At 44.6% G+C, this 14990-nt stretch overlaps 2 protein-coding genes across 3 annotated transcripts in view; one reads left to right on the forward strand and one right to left on the reverse strand.

Moving 5' to 3' along the window:
• Nucleotides 1-11836, forward strand: LOC110497299 (fibrinogen-like protein 1). Its single transcript, XM_021573345.3, has 7 exons — nucleotides 1-2663; nucleotides 3090-3258; nucleotides 3504-3663; nucleotides 4145-4239; nucleotides 4777-4865; nucleotides 7645-7841; nucleotides 11180-11836. The coding sequence occupies exons 1-7, from the start codon at nucleotides 2604-2606 to the stop codon at nucleotides 11406-11408; spliced, it is 999 nt and encodes a 332-aa protein (XP_021429020.3). The 5' UTR covers nucleotides 1-2603; the 3' UTR covers nucleotides 11409-11836.
• Nucleotides 11837-12752: 916 nt separating this feature from the next.
• LOC118941414 (uncharacterized) overlaps nucleotides 12753-14990 on the reverse strand; it is an 87528-nt gene continuing 85290 nt past the window's right edge. For both annotated transcript variants that reach the window (XM_090210216.1, XM_090210215.1), the window contains exons 14-15: nucleotides 14841-14938; nucleotides 12753-13929 (exon numbers count right to left, since the gene is read on the reverse strand). In XM_090210216.1, coding sequence (XP_090066342.1) covers nucleotides 13713-13929; nucleotides 14841-14938 — 315 coding nt within the window. In that variant the 3' untranslated portion in view covers nucleotides 12753-13712. The remainder of the gene's footprint in view (nucleotides 13930-14840; nucleotides 14939-14990) is intronic.

Genomic DNA, 14990 nt, shown 5'->3' on the forward strand with positions numbered 1-14990 from the left:
GGACACAATGAGCCGTGGGACCAACACTGCTCTCAAGTCAGAGGCAGACATTGAGGGAATGATCCAGACAAAACAGCAGTCAGAAGCTGAACACAGTGAAAGTGTCTTCCTATGTCTGAACCCGATTGTTTGAATTCGGCCTCTCTGCCTAAGACACCGAAGACTCCTCGTGTTCCTACGCCACAGACACCAGAAGACAGTCGACTCAGTTCTCAGACACCCCAGCGAGAGCAGCACCGCCGGCAGCATAGCTCCAATACAGATTCCTCCAAGACAGGCAAGGAATCGCTACACTGCAAACAATGAGGCAAGACTTTAAGCCAATACCCAGTGCTAGAGGCACATGAAAGAGTGTGCTCAGGGGAGAAGACGTATATGTGCGAAGCGTGCGGCAGGGGTTTTCGCAAGTCGGAAATCGCAACATGCACCTAAAGTTTCACGCCGGCGAGAAGCCGTTCGTCTTCACGTTGTGTGGGAGGAAGTTCATGACCTTGAGTCACATGAACATCCATGGTAAAGGGAAGCCGGTCAAATGCTGCAAGTGCAGGAAGTGGTTCCTGGATATAGACAGCTGCCAAAAGCACCAGGTGGCACGGCGCGGCACGGTGTGACCAACACCAACACTAACCTTCTCAGCTGTGAGGAAAGTTGTTCGCTCTAGCCTGTCATCTGAACAGACGGAGACAGAAACAACGGCAGTCACAATGAACAACAGAATCAATGGTTGTCTGTCTCTATCTTTCTGTGTTTGTCTGTCCGGCGATCATTATGAAGAGAAGGCTGATGAACTTGATAGACTTGGTGGCTCAGGGCCCGAGTCCTTGCCTTCCATTCATGGGTTCAAATCCCATTTCTTGTGCTTTAGTGGACATTTCCACAAATGTCACTGTCAAAATGACAAAGAAAACTATTCAATGTGAAAGAGATGGTTGCTCTAGGGGTCGAGGTCATGCTTTTCATCCATGAGTTATGTGTTCGAAAACCCATCTCTTTCTCTTCTGCTTTAGTCACTGAATGTCGATGTCTAAACTAAAAAGAGAAGTGTAATGAGTGTGAAGGAGTCTGTGGGATCTCACCCCATTAGCACAGGGCTGTAGGTTTGAACCCAGTGCTCTGGAAGAGGGTTACCTCACCACTGAGGACTCCACTGGGTGGGACTGAAACACATAGAAGGGCACGATAAGTAAGTTTGGTTAAATCCTGTGGTTTCAGAACAGTACTCAGCAGTGGCTGGGACAAGTAGACAACCCAATGCTTACAAGGCGAAAACTTTATGACTGAGCCAACAGCTCCTTCGCTTCACTTCTCTTCCTATGATAGAGTTAAGGAAACATTGATGAGTCCACTAATAAGCCCATGTTGGAGCTGAAGATGGCAGTCTGTTAGCTCTGTGGCACCCACACTGGGTTTCCCTGTGACCTCTACTAGTCAGGGTCAATAATGCCGGCATCAACAGGCTTTCTGTAGGTCACCCAGCATCAATTGGAGGTAGCTGGAGTTGGATACATGGCATCTCTACGCCAGCCAGCTCTCCCTCAGACACTTGCCTGGAGGCCTGGTCACATCAGACAAATACCTCTGGGCAGAATCACATCAGCATGTAAACACACCTCACCCCTGGAGCGATCAGACCATTCAGGCCACACCTCTGAACACACCTTACTACAGCTCACCTTAGCTATCATGTGAACCAGTGGTATTCAAATCTTACCCTATAAGGTCTAGAGCCTGCTGGTTTTCTGTTCTACCTGATAATTAATTGCGCCCACCTGGTGTCCCAGGTCTAAATCAGCCCCTGATTGGAGGGGAAGAATGAAAAAAAAACAACAGTGGAACTGGCTTGACGTCCTGGGTCCGTATCCACAAAGTGTCTCAGAGTGCTGATCTGAGATCAGTTTAGCCTTTTAGTTCATAATGAATAAGACTGAATGGACAGATACATTTATTAAAACACATTCCACCAAATATTTACATATATTTTTTTTTATATGAGGAAGAAAAGCCTTATGCATGTATTTTGTTTAACTAGGCAAATCAGTTAAGAACAAATTCTTATTTACAATGACGGCCTAATTATGAAAAAAGACCTGAATCAAAACCATTGAATTAATAGAAGTAAATCAAAACTAGAGCTAAAACATGAAACAAGGGGAATGTTGACTTTAGGCAGGGAAAGTTACAAGTCGTTGAACTCAAATAAGAGTCGGAAGGGCCATGTTTGAGAGGACACCAGTAAAAGGTGGTATTGTATCACCAGTTGGGTTATGAGAAGGGAGGATAGATAGAGGGAAGACACTAAAAAAGGCAGCCCTCTTCCTACCCAATAGACCACTAGACACAACAAGGTTTAATCAGAAGGTCAATGGCCAGACTATGGTGGGAAGTCACTAGCCATTTTTCAAAGTACAGCAGAACACTCGTGCTGATTCCGATGTTTAGACACTAGTGTCCTGCGTCCCAAATGGAACCCTATTCCCTATATAGTGTACTACCACTGACCAGGTGCCATTCGGGATGCAGCCAGTGTCTTCCATGGTGGGTTGTCAGAGGGTAGGGTGAACAGAGCGTCAGTAACACTGGTGGTTGAACATAGCTCACACGCCATGGCAGGAGCGTCCACCATAGTAGTTTTGGGGCTATTGTTCCTCACGGAATGCCACTCGGTAAGATTTATTTACATTTTGATTGGCTTTGGTTCATATTGTGCATAATTCTACTTCCTTAACACCCACATACGTTGTGATGATGACATCGTATGTGCCATTTTGGTGTATTCTGCATGCACCTGCATGTATGTTTGTGTGTGTGTTTGTGTGTGCATGCATCGTCTGTCTCTGCATCCAAATATAGTTCATATCAGATTACATCATAACAGGTTTCTGTATTTATGTTATTGTTTAATGTACTGAGATTAGCATTTGTAGGCTAACACATAAAATGAACAAACTTGTTCCTTTATCTTATCTTGAAAACTGTGATAGAACGAATCATTCTGATTACTTAAAAAAAAAACGGTTTTGTTAAATGAGTTGTATAGCCTGAGAGAGTGAACAGGGTCCCCCTCTCCCCCTGTCTGTCCTGTCCACTAGGCCCCAGTGCAGTGTGGGGAGATGGTGGGGCGTCTGCAGGCTGAGATGGAGGACCTGGTGAGGGTGATCAACGACCAGCACCGCTACATCCAGGAGCTTCACCTCAGCCAGGCCCAGAAGCTGCCCCAGATCCCCCAGACACACCTCCAGACTGGGGGCCAGTACAAAGGTCAGGCAGGGGGTAGAACCCCATAGTTCCTTTTGTTAATGTGGAATTCTATGGGTAGAACATAGAATGAATGGAATGTCTTTTTACTGAACTGGATTTAGTTTTTTTGTGTGATTCATGTTTGATTAGCAATTCGATTTAGTTTTTAAAACAGACATAAATAGTGAAAGATTATGTGCTGTATAAGGAATGGATTGGGTGCCATTTGGTGTGCAAGCACTGTAACCATGTCCTCTGTGTGTCAGACTGTGCTGAGATCTTTAAGGATGGGAACTCCGTTAGTGGCCTGTATATGATCAGACCGGACCAGGCTCCCTCCTCCTTCATGGTGTTCTGTGACATGAGTGATGGAGGAGGCTGGACTGTCTTCCAGAGGAGAAAGGACGGAACGGAGTCCTTCGACAGGTAGGTGGAAAGAAAACGTGTGATAAAAGGGCCTAAAGTGGCTACATTTAAGACCTACACGTCTCCTGTAAGACCTTATGACCTGTGAACCGCACCAGATACAGACAACATCATGGTGTCATCATACTCTTTATAATGTGATCTAACTGATGGAATATGTCCAGACTCTGACTTACACATTCATATTTATTTATTCAACACTATAAATAGGAATATCTCAAAACAATTTTTTTTGATTTAAAACAAATGTTAAAGACATTGTTTGGAACAATATACCCTACAAGTACATCATATTTCCAGAGTGGGCACTTTGGTACTTTTAATGATATAACTCAAACATCCTTCCTCCCAATTACATTTTTGTGAGAATTGCCAAAACAATCTGAGATACTAAAACATTTTCCACTCCCGCTGGCGTGGAATCTCGTTGGTTTCAGGTTTAGCATCACGTGCATGTGGGTGTGTCTCCTTCCCTCTACAGAGCGTGGGTGGAGTATAAGCATGGTTTTGGAGACAGCGAGTCAGACGGAGAGTTCTGGCTAGGGAACGACCCCCTACACTACCTCACCTCTCAAGGTGAAGAGGAAAACCTACAACTAGGGCCAAGAGCTTTTCCCCACCACGATCTGACCAGGAAAAACTCCCGGCCCTTAGGAACAGGCTGTAATAGTAATATGACCCAGAGTTTTTCCTGGCCTTACTCAGGTTATAACTAGGACACAGAGTTTTCCTAGTCAGGTAACAACTCTTGGCTAGAAAAAACATCTAAAAGGCATGTGGCCAAATTCACATGGAATGTACCTAATAATGAGTTGCTTTTATATTACATAGACCTTTTAACTACAATCAAGCTTAAAGAGCCCAATTTCCAACTTGAGATAAGTTGACTTAAAATGGACTCAAGTCCAAAAATGTTGACATAAGTCAATCTTTTATTGGCTTAAGTCCTTGTTAAGTTCACTTATCTCAAGTCTGATCGTGGCCCCGAGTGCTTTACATTGTACGAGGCCACAGCAACTCAACTCATCCACCACCACTACTGTCTCACCCACCTGGGTGACAATCGGTGGCCATTTTGGCTCTTTATGACCGGTATTTGACTCTGTTTTCTAGGCGACTACAACCTAAAGATCAACATGGAGGACTTTGACGGAAACCAGCGCTTCGCCAAGTACAGAAACATGAAAGTTGATGATGAAAAGGTACACGTGAACACAACACCACGGTCTTCACAGCAGACATTCCTCACACGGAACAGACACGCTTTTCCCATAACATTGGGTGTCACTATTTTGTCTACTCTTGTTCAAACTGTACAAAAGGCAGTTGAGATCTTGATAGAACGTAAAGAACAAGAACGTTTGTAGTATCTCTCCTTCCTTTGTCTTTAACCCAACACCCCCCCCCCTTCCCTTTCTTTGTTGACATAAGTCCTTGTTCGCAAAATAATAGTGCCCTCCAAGCTCATTACTAATCTCAGGACCCGGGGACTGAACACCTGCCTCTGCAACTGAATCCTGGACTTCCTGCTGGGCCGCCCCCAGGTGGTGAGGATTGTCAACATCACATCCACCACACTGATCCTCAACACGGGAGCCCCTCAGGGTGCGCGGCCGCGCACAACTCCAATACCGTCATTAAGTTTACTTATCGGGCCTACAGTGGTAGGCCCGATAACCAACGACGATGAGACAGCCTATAGCAGGGCTCTCCAACCCTGTCCCTAGAGAGACCTTCCTGTAGGTTTTCATTCCAAACCCTGTTGTAATCACCTGATTCAGTTAATCAACCAGCTGATTATTAGAATCAGGTGTGCTAGATTATGGTTGCAGTGAAAACCTACAGGACGGTAGCTCTCCAGGGACAAGGTTTGAGAGCTCTGGCCTATAGGGAGGTCAGTGACATGGCAGTGTGGTGCCAGGAGCTGATCGTGGTCTCCAGGAAATGGTTGGTCGAGGACGCCCCCATCCACATTGATGGGGCTGTAGTGGAGTGGGTCGAGAGCTTCAAGTTCCTCTGTGTCCACATCGCTAAGGAACTAACATGGTCCATACACACCAACACAGTCCTGAAGAATGCATGACAATGCCTCTTCCACCTCAGGAGGCTGAGGCTGATTTGTGATGGGCCCTCAGATCCTCAAAAAGTTCCACAGCTGCACCATTGAGAGCATCTTAACTGGCTGCATCACTGCTTGGTACGGCAACTGCTTTGCATTCGACCACAAGGTGCTACAGAGGATAGTGCAGTCCATAACTGGGCCGAGCTCCCTGCTGTCCAGGACCTCTATACCAGGCGGTGTCAGAGGAAGGCCCTAAAAATGATAAAACACTCCAGCCACCCAAGTCATGGATTGTTCTCTCTGCTACCACACGGCAAGCGGTACCGATGCACCAAGTCTGGAACCAACAGGACCCTGAACAGCTTCTACCCCCTAGCCTTAAGACTGCTAAATAGTTAACCAAATAGCTACCTAGATTATTTGCATTGACCCCCATCTGCACTAACTCTTTTGACTCATCACATATGCTGCTGCTACTTCTTATTATATATCCTGTTACCTAGTCACTTTACCCCTACCTATATGTACATATCTACCTCAATTACCTCGTACTCCTGCACATCGACTCGGCTATGTACACGGGGCACCAGTACCAAGGTATCGCTACTCATTCTGCATTTATTATTAAGTGTTATTACTTTTCTATTATTTTCTTTCTCTCTGCATTGTTGGGAAGGAGCGGTGAGTAAGTATTTCACTGTTAGTCTACACCTGTTGTTTCTCTCTGCATTGTTGGGAAGGACCGGCGAGTAAGTATTTCACTGTTAGTCTACACCTGTTGTTTCTCTCTGCATTGTTTGGAAGGAGCGGTGAGTAAGTATTTCACTGTTAGTCTACACCTGTTGTTTCTCTCTGCATTGTTGGGAAGGACCGGCGAGTAAGTATTTCACTGTTAGTCTACACCTGTTGTTTCTCTCTGCATTGTTGGGAAGGACCGGTGAGTATGTATTTCACTGTTAGTCTACACCTGTTGTTTCTCTCTGCATTGTTGGGAAGGACCCGTGAGTAAGTATTTCACTGTTAGTCTACACCTGTTGTTTCTCTCTGCATTGTTGGGAAGGAGCGGTGAGTAAGTATTTCACTGTTAGTCTACACCTGTTGTTTCTCTCTGCATTGTTGGGAAGGACCGGCGAGTAAGTATTTCACTGTTAGTCTACACCTGTTGTTTCTCTCTGCATTGTTGGGAAGGACCGGCGAGTAAGTATTTCACTGTTAGGTCTACACCTGTTGTTTCTCTCTGCATTGTTGGGAAGGACCGGCGAGTAAGTATTTCACTGTTAGGTCTACACCTGTTGTTTCTCTCTGCATTGTTGGGAAGGACCGGCGAGTAAGTATTTCACTGTTAGTCTACACCTGTTGTTTCTCTCTGCATTGTTGGGAAGGACCGGCGAGTAAGTATTTCACTGTTAGTCTACACCTGTTGTTTACGAAGCATGGGACAAGTACAATGTGATTTGAATGTCCTTGAGCAAAAGGTCCTGGGGAAAACCAGCAATCCTCTTCATTCACCTTCTCATATTAGCCCATCGTGGAACAAGATCAATATTTGTAGACAGCAGTTTTCAAAAAGATACATCTCAGCAGTGCTCTGTTTAGGAGAACATTGACTGTGTTACAGTATAAGCATGTTTACATACCTTGGTCTATCACTCCGGGTCATCAGCCTATTACCTAAAGTTGTGGTGCCTTTTACACTTGGCGTGGGGAATTCTGGCCCAGGACTTCTGCAGTGTGTGCACACCAATGTAGGCATTTGTTTGAGGTCTAAATTGAAGACTACACTTAGTTGAAATTTGAGATCAGGTTAAAGGGGATAGTTCAGTGATTTTAAATTTTTACATATTCAAAAAATCACTGACTTATTTCCCCATTAAATACTTAAAAAGTTACTACCTAAAATACTCCTCTTCCCCCTCCAGAACCAGTATAAGCTTCATCTGGGTGAGTACACTGGCAATGCGGGGGACGCCCTCCCCGAAGCCCACTCCCGTCCCAGTGGGCAGTGGAACAGTCTAGGGGCCGGTCAACTGGGAGTCAAGTTCAGTACCTACGACCATCCCAACAAGGACGATGAGAAGTGTATCCGCCATGACATGTCAGGCTGGTGGTTCAGCAAGTATGACCTTCTGTATTACTGTGGAGATTCAGTCACCTCTCAGAGTATTGACCTTCTGTATTACTGTGGAGATTCAGTCACCTCTCAGAGTATTGACCTTCTGTATTACTGTGGAGATTCAGTAACCTCTCAGAGTATTGACCTTCTGTATTACTGTGGAGATTCAGTCACCTCTCAGAGTATTGACCTTCTGTATTACTGTGGAGATTCAGTAACCTCTGAACAACAGAGTATTGGCCTTCTGTATTACTGTGGAGATTCAGTAACCTCTCAACAGAGTATTGACCTTCTGCATTACTGTGTAGATTCAGTAACCTCTGAACAACAGAGTATTGGCCTTCTGTATTACTGTGGAGATTCAGTAACCTCTCAACAGAGTATTGGCCTTCTGTATTACTGTGGAGATTCAGTAACCTCTCAACAGTGTATTGACCTTCTGCATTAATGTGGAGATTCAGTAACCTCTCAACAGAGTATTGACCTTCTGCATTACTGTGGAGATTCAGTAACCTCTCAACAGAGTATTGACCTTCTGTATTACTGTGGAGATTCAGTAACCTCTCAACAGAGTATTGACCTTCTGCATTACTGTGGAGATTCAGTAACCTCTCAACAGAGTATTGACATTCTGCATTACTGTGGAGATTCAGTAACCTCTCAGCATAGTATTGACATTCTGTATTACTGTGGAGATTCAGTAACCTCTCAGCATAGTATTGACATTCTGTATTACTGTGGATATTCAGTAACCTCTGAACAACATAGTATTGACCTTCTGTATTACTGTGGAGATTCAGTAACCTCTCAACAGAGTATTGACATTCTGTATTACTGTGGAGATTCAGTAACCTCTCAGCATAGTATTGACATTCTGTATTACTGTGGATATTCAGTAACCTCTGAACAACAGAGTATTGACCTTCTGTATTACTGTGGAGATTCAGTAACCTCTCAACATAGTATTGACCTTCTGTATTACTGTGGAGATTCAGTCACCTCTGAACAGCAGAGTATTGGCCTTCTGCATTACTGTGGAGATTCAGTAACCTCTCAACAGAGTATTGGCCTTCTGTATTACTGTGGAGATTCAGTAACCTCTCAACAGAGTATTGGCCTTCTGCATTACTGTGGAGATTCAGTAACCTCTCAACAACAGAGTATTGGCCTTCTGTATTACTGTGGAGATTCAGTAACCTCTCAACAGAGTATTGACCTTCTGCATTACTGTGGAGATTCAGTAACCTCTGAACAGAGTATTGGCCTTCTGTATTACTGTGGAGATTCAGTAACCTCTCAACAGAGTATTGGCCTTCTGCATTACTGTGGAGATTCAGTAACCTCTCAACAGAGTATTGACCTTCTGCATTACTGTGGAGATTCAGTAACCTCTCAACAGAGTATTGACCTTCTGTATTACTGTGGAGATTCAGTAACCTCTCAACAGAGTATTGACCTTCTGCATTACTGTGGAGATTCAGTAACCTCTCAACATAGTATTGACATTCTGCATTACTGTGGAGATTCAGTAACCTCTCAACAGAGTATTGACATTCTGTATTACTGTGGAGATTCAGTAACCTCTCAGCATAGTATTGACATTCTGTATTACTGTGGATATTCAGTAACCTCTGAACAACAGAGTATTGACCTTCTGTATTACTGTGGAGATTCAGTAACCTCTCAACATACTATTGACCTTCTGTATTACTGTGGAGATTCAGTCACCTCTGAACAGCAGAGTATTGGCCTTCTGCATTACTGTGGAGATTCAGTAACCTCTCAACAGAGTATTGGCCTTCTGTATTACTGTGGAGATTCAGTAACCTCTCAACAGAGTATTGGCCTTCTGCATTACTGTGGAGATTCAGTAACCTCTCAACAACAGAGTATTGGCCTTCTGTATTACTGTGGAGATTCAGTAACCTCTCAACAGAGTATTGACCTTCTGCATTACTGTGGAGATTCAGTAACCTCTGAACAGAGTATTGGCCTTCTGTATTACTGTGGAGATTCAGTAACCTCTGAACAGAGTATTGGCCTTCTGTATTACTGTGGAGATTCAGTAACCTCTCAACAGAGTATTGACCTTCTGCATTACTGTGGAGATTCAGTAACCTCTCAACAGAGTATTGACCTTCTGCATTACTGTGGAGATTCAGTAACCTCTCAACAGAGTATTGACCTTCTGTATTACTGTGGAGATTCAGTAACCTCTCAACAGAGTATTGACCTTCTGCATTACTGTGGAGATTCAGTAACCTCTCAACATAGTATTGACATTCTGCATTACTGTGGAGATTCAGTAACCTCTCAGCATAGTATTGACATTCTGTATTACTGTGGAGATTCAGTAACCTCTCAGCATAGTATTGACATTCTGTATTACTGTGGATATTCAGTAACCTCTGAACAACATAGTATTGACCTTCTGTATTACTGTGGAGATTCAGTAACCTCTCAACAGAGTATTGACATTCTGTATTACTGTGGAGATTCAGTAACCTCTCAGCATAGTATTGACATTCTGTATTACTGTGGATATTCAGTAACCTCTGAACAACAGAGTATTGACCTTCTGTATTACTGTGGAGATTCAGTAACCTCTCAACATAGTATTGACCTTCTGTATTACTGTGGAGATTCAGTCACCTCTGAACAGCAGAGTATTGGCCTTCTGCATTACTGTGGAGATTCAGTAACCTCTCAACAGAGTATTGGCCTTCTGTATTACTGTGGAGATTCAGTAACCTCTCAACAGAGTATTGGCCTTCTGCATTACTGTGGAGATTCAGTAACCTCTCAACAACAGAGTATTGGCCTTCTGTATTACTGTGGAGATTCAGTAACCTCTCAACAGAGTATTGACCTTCTGCATTACTGTGGAGATTCAGTAACCTCTGAACAGAGTATTGGCCTTCTGTATTACTGTGGAGATTCAGTAACCTCTCAACAGAGTATTGGCCTTCTGCATTACTGTGGAGATTCAGTAACCTCTCAACAACAGAGTATTGGCCTTCTGTATTACTGTGGAGATTCAGTAACCTCTCAACAGAGTATTGGCCTTCTGCATTACTGTGGAGATTCAGTAACCTCTCAACAGAGTATTGGCCTTCTGCATTACTGTGGAGATTCAGTCACCTCTGAACAGAGTATTGACCTTCTGCATTATGATATTTATGCCTCTAACTTTTTCACTAATCATTATTCACGATTCATTCACAATTATCGTAATCATTATCGTAATCATGGTAGCATAGATCTGGCAATGTCCAAGCAATGGAACGCGACCTTCTACTCTGAATCTCAGATGTTGGTGTCATTCTGCGTCTCTCCACCAGGTGTGAGTCTGGCAACTTGAACGGTCACTACTACAACGGGCCGTACCAAGCGGTGATGGATGACGGGGTGGTCTGGTACACCTGGCACGGCTGGTGGTATTCAATCAAATCCGTAGTCATGATGATCCGGGCCTCCGACGTCCATCCGGCTGGATCTGATGTCCAACTGACCAGAACGCCAGACGACATCGATCCTGTTAAGAGTTTTGCCTCAATTAGGACAGGCTGAAGGTGGTGTTACATCATAGAGCACATTCAATCATAACAATCTTGATGCTAATTGAGGTAAAACAGTAATTCTGCTCATAGATTATTAAAGGATTACATTTATTTTCATCGTCAATTGCAGACCAAAAATGTATTTCAGCTTTTAACCCAACCCCTTTGAATCAGAGGTGGGGGGGGGGGGGGGGGGGGGGGGGCTGCCACATTGGGTGCCAGAGGAGCTGTTGTTGTTCATTCCAACTGGCAACCTTTTGGCCATTTGCCCAACGTTTTAACTTGCTAGGCCACCTGCTGCTAGCCCATATGCATGTGATCTACACATCCAGCCCAAAGCAGGAGGTTTAAAACATACTTTCTTAGTCGTCAATGTACCGGAGCATGTCTTTCACTGTTAAAAATAACAACGTGAATGTGACTGTTGGCCGATTTTTACATGTTTTTCTTTTATTAATAATGGTACAATTGTGTACTTTCCACTCAAATAATTTCAGATTGCGACTCAATTTTAATAAAATGTTAACTATGATCAACTCTTACTTTAACAGAAATATTGCCTATATTTCCCCCCCAGAGTTCTCACTTGCAACCAGACTGGGCACGTTCCAGGTCGTTCTCGCTGGGCACGTTCCAGGTCGTTCTCGCTGGGCACGTTCCAGGTCGTTCTCGCTGGGCACGTTCCAGGTCGTCCTCGCTGGGCACATTCCAATCCAACGTTCCAATCTCAAAAGAGACTGCTCTATCATATAAATGGGCTTCCTCAGACAAACAGTTCTCCAGACATTGTGAGATCTAATCTACTGCACAGATCCACTGCACTAAAGACAACCTGGAACACGCCCATTTTTCTCCCCGTGGTTTAAGCCAACCCTTAAAACATTCACTAGTTTCTACCTGTTAATACTGCAGCCAGAGATAACAGACACTAGACATGACTGAATAGTGTGTGCAAACAAACCAGTAGTACATTACAGACAGACAGACAGAGCACCAAAACCTCACCAGTGAAAAGAGAGTGCATTACTTCCATGTTAAAGCACAGTAGAGTGGTCGTAGAGGAGATTTGAGGCCACTGAGGTAGGTGTTAAATGGGTGATCTGTGCCCTCCAGGGTGGATTCCTTTCTCTAGGTACTACTGCACAACAACAAGATTGAGCGTGCGCACACACACACACACACACACACACTCTGCTTCGACATAACGGTCAATCATTTTGACAGGTAAAGGACTTGTGTGTATAACCAATCTCTTCCAATGTATCACATTATACAAATACCTATATGTCCCTAATCATATCCACTATTTAATTATGTATTTATAGAGGGATAATAAATATAACATTGACATTGATTTTTTTATTTTTATCGTTTGTTTATTTACCTTTTAAAATGAAACAAAATGATGGTCAGTTTGAGGCATTCTTGGAGACGTGGAGAGGTTTGAGAGAACATTGGCTCGACACAAAGTTGTGGAGTTTTGGACTGGGAACATTCTGAGCGATAAAGCACAGATGGGTAAATACATTCCACACTTTTATTACGGTAGAGAGATGAAGGGTTGGGATTAAAGTTCACTTTAACTGAATATCCGCGCCCAGATAGAGACTGTTTATACAACAGGTCAAAAGCTTGTTGGATAAAGCTCTGCTCTTCAATAAGTCACCCTAAAAGTCTATACCAAAGATGGCGGATAAATGAAGATGCCCCACTAAGGCCATTTACCATAGATTTTTTTTTTCATTGACTGTATATGAACCAGAAAAAAGGGAATGCGATGTCTCACTTCCACTTCCGTCTCTGGCCTATACCATTTTAACATTTTCAAAACTACATCCAAGGTTTTTCGCACAAACTTTATTCGGGGAGCGGGGAACACGATGCACAAATAAAAGAAGAAGAATCAAAACGAGCTGAGAAGCTATGTACAAACCCTGAGGTTTAAGTTGCCTGTTCTTTCTCTCTGCTGAGGGGAAAAAAAAGTGAGAGAAATCAGGCAGAAAAGAACGAAGGCAGAATTGTCCCACGCTTTTAAGTAAGTGCATCTGTGCAACATTGTCTTCTCTTTCTGGGAGCAAAGAAAACGTCTGTACAAGTCATTGTGGGCAGAAGCCAAAACGGCAGCGTCATCATATGAAGTAGTCCATCCGTATTTGGAACAGCTTTGTCTCCTTGAGAGGCTGGGGTTGGTGATCTGGGGGGTAGGAGGTAAGGGACTGTAGAGGGGGGTTGTCTCTAGGGTGTGTTGGAGGGGGTATCCACACAGACACTCACACACTCTCTTTCTCTCTCTCCCCTTGGTATCCAGTTTGGGTTATCTGCTGGGCGAGAGTGGGGCTGCGGCGGTGGGGAAGGAAGCCGAGTTGCCGGGCGAGTGGAAGGGCGAGGAGGGCGAGAGGCGGCGGGGGCTGGCCAGGTCTCCGTTGTGCAGCTTCCACAGCAGCTCCTCATTCTCCATGGAGAGACGCTTGTTGACCTTGGACTCCTTCTGCAGGGTCTGCTGCAGCATGGCCTGCTCACTGGACAACTGCCTGCAGGAGACACAGAGAGGAGAGAGATGTCAGAGAGGGAAGATACACACAGAGAGGAGAGGAGAGAGAGGACAGAGAGGAGAGAGATGTCAGAGAGGGAAGATACACACAGAGAGGAGAGAGAGGACAGAGAGGAGAGAGATGTCAGAGAGGGAAGATACACACAGAGAGGAGAGAGAGGACAGAGAGGAGAGATACACACAGAGAGGAGAGAGAGGACAGAGAGGAGAGAGAAGTCAGAGAGGAGAGAGAGGACAGAGAGGTCAGATACACACAGAGAGGAGAGAGAACAGAGAGGAGAGAGAGAACAGAGAGGTCAGAGATGGAAGATACACACAGAGAGGAGAGAGAACAGAGAGGAGAGAGAGAACAGAGAGGGAAGATACACACAGAGAGGAGAGAGAGGTCAGAGAGGAGAGAGAGGACAGAGAGGGAAGATACACAGAGATGAGAGAGAGGAGAGAGAGGGAAGATACACACAGAGAGGAGAGAGAGGTCAGAGAGGAGAGAGAGGACAGAGAGGGAAGATACACAGAGATGAGAGAGAGGAGAGAGAGGGAAGATGCACACAGAGGAGAGAGAGGTCAGAGGGAAGATACACACAGAGAGGAGAGAGAGGAGAGAGGGAAGATACACACAGAGGAGAGAGAGGTCAGAGAGGGAGATACACACAGAGAGGAGAGAGAGGTCAGAGAGGGAAGATACACACAGAGAGGAGAGAGAGGAAGACGCACACAAAGTGAAGGTGGTTCACTGAACAGCCTCTGTTACAGCAACACAGAGAAACGGACACATAGGAACACACACATTCTTATAACTACATTCTGCATGCTAGAAACCCTGCTGGAAGGACAAATGGTGAAGATGAGGATTCTGGAGAGAGATGAGTCACTCCTCTCTGCAGTACGTACTTGGAGAGTGCGGTGTGTTTGTCCATGCGGGCCCTGTAGTCTTCGTTCTCCTGCTGGACTTTGTTCAGACGCTCCTCCAGCTTCACGTTGCTCTCCATCTGGCGCCAGACAGACAACACAAATGGAAAAGTTCAAATGAGATATTTCTCC

Source organism: Oncorhynchus mykiss, chromosome 19, assembly GCF_057628025.1.
Source record: "Oncorhynchus mykiss isolate SJ-2025 chromosome 19, ASM5762802v1, whole genome shotgun sequence".
NCBI classification, from domain to species: domain Eukaryota; kingdom Metazoa; phylum Chordata; class Actinopteri; order Salmoniformes; family Salmonidae; genus Oncorhynchus; species Oncorhynchus mykiss.

What these genes read in the sequence shown, in the direction of transcription:
- LOC110497299 (XM_021573345.3), top strand. Translation starts at nt 2,604, where the DNA reads ATGGCAGGAGCGTCCACCATAGTAGTTTTGGGGCTATTGTTCCTCACG. An exon ending in GACTGGGGGCCAGTACAAAG is followed by an intron (nt 3,259 to 3,503) that starts GTCAGGCAGGGG and finishes TCTGTGTGTCAG; the next exon opens with ACTGTGCTGAGATCTTTAAG. An exon ending in TCAGGCTGGTGGTTCAGCAA is followed by an intron (nt 7,842 to 11,179) that starts GTATGACCTTCT and finishes TCTCTCCACCAG; the next exon opens with GTGTGAGTCTGGCAACTTGA.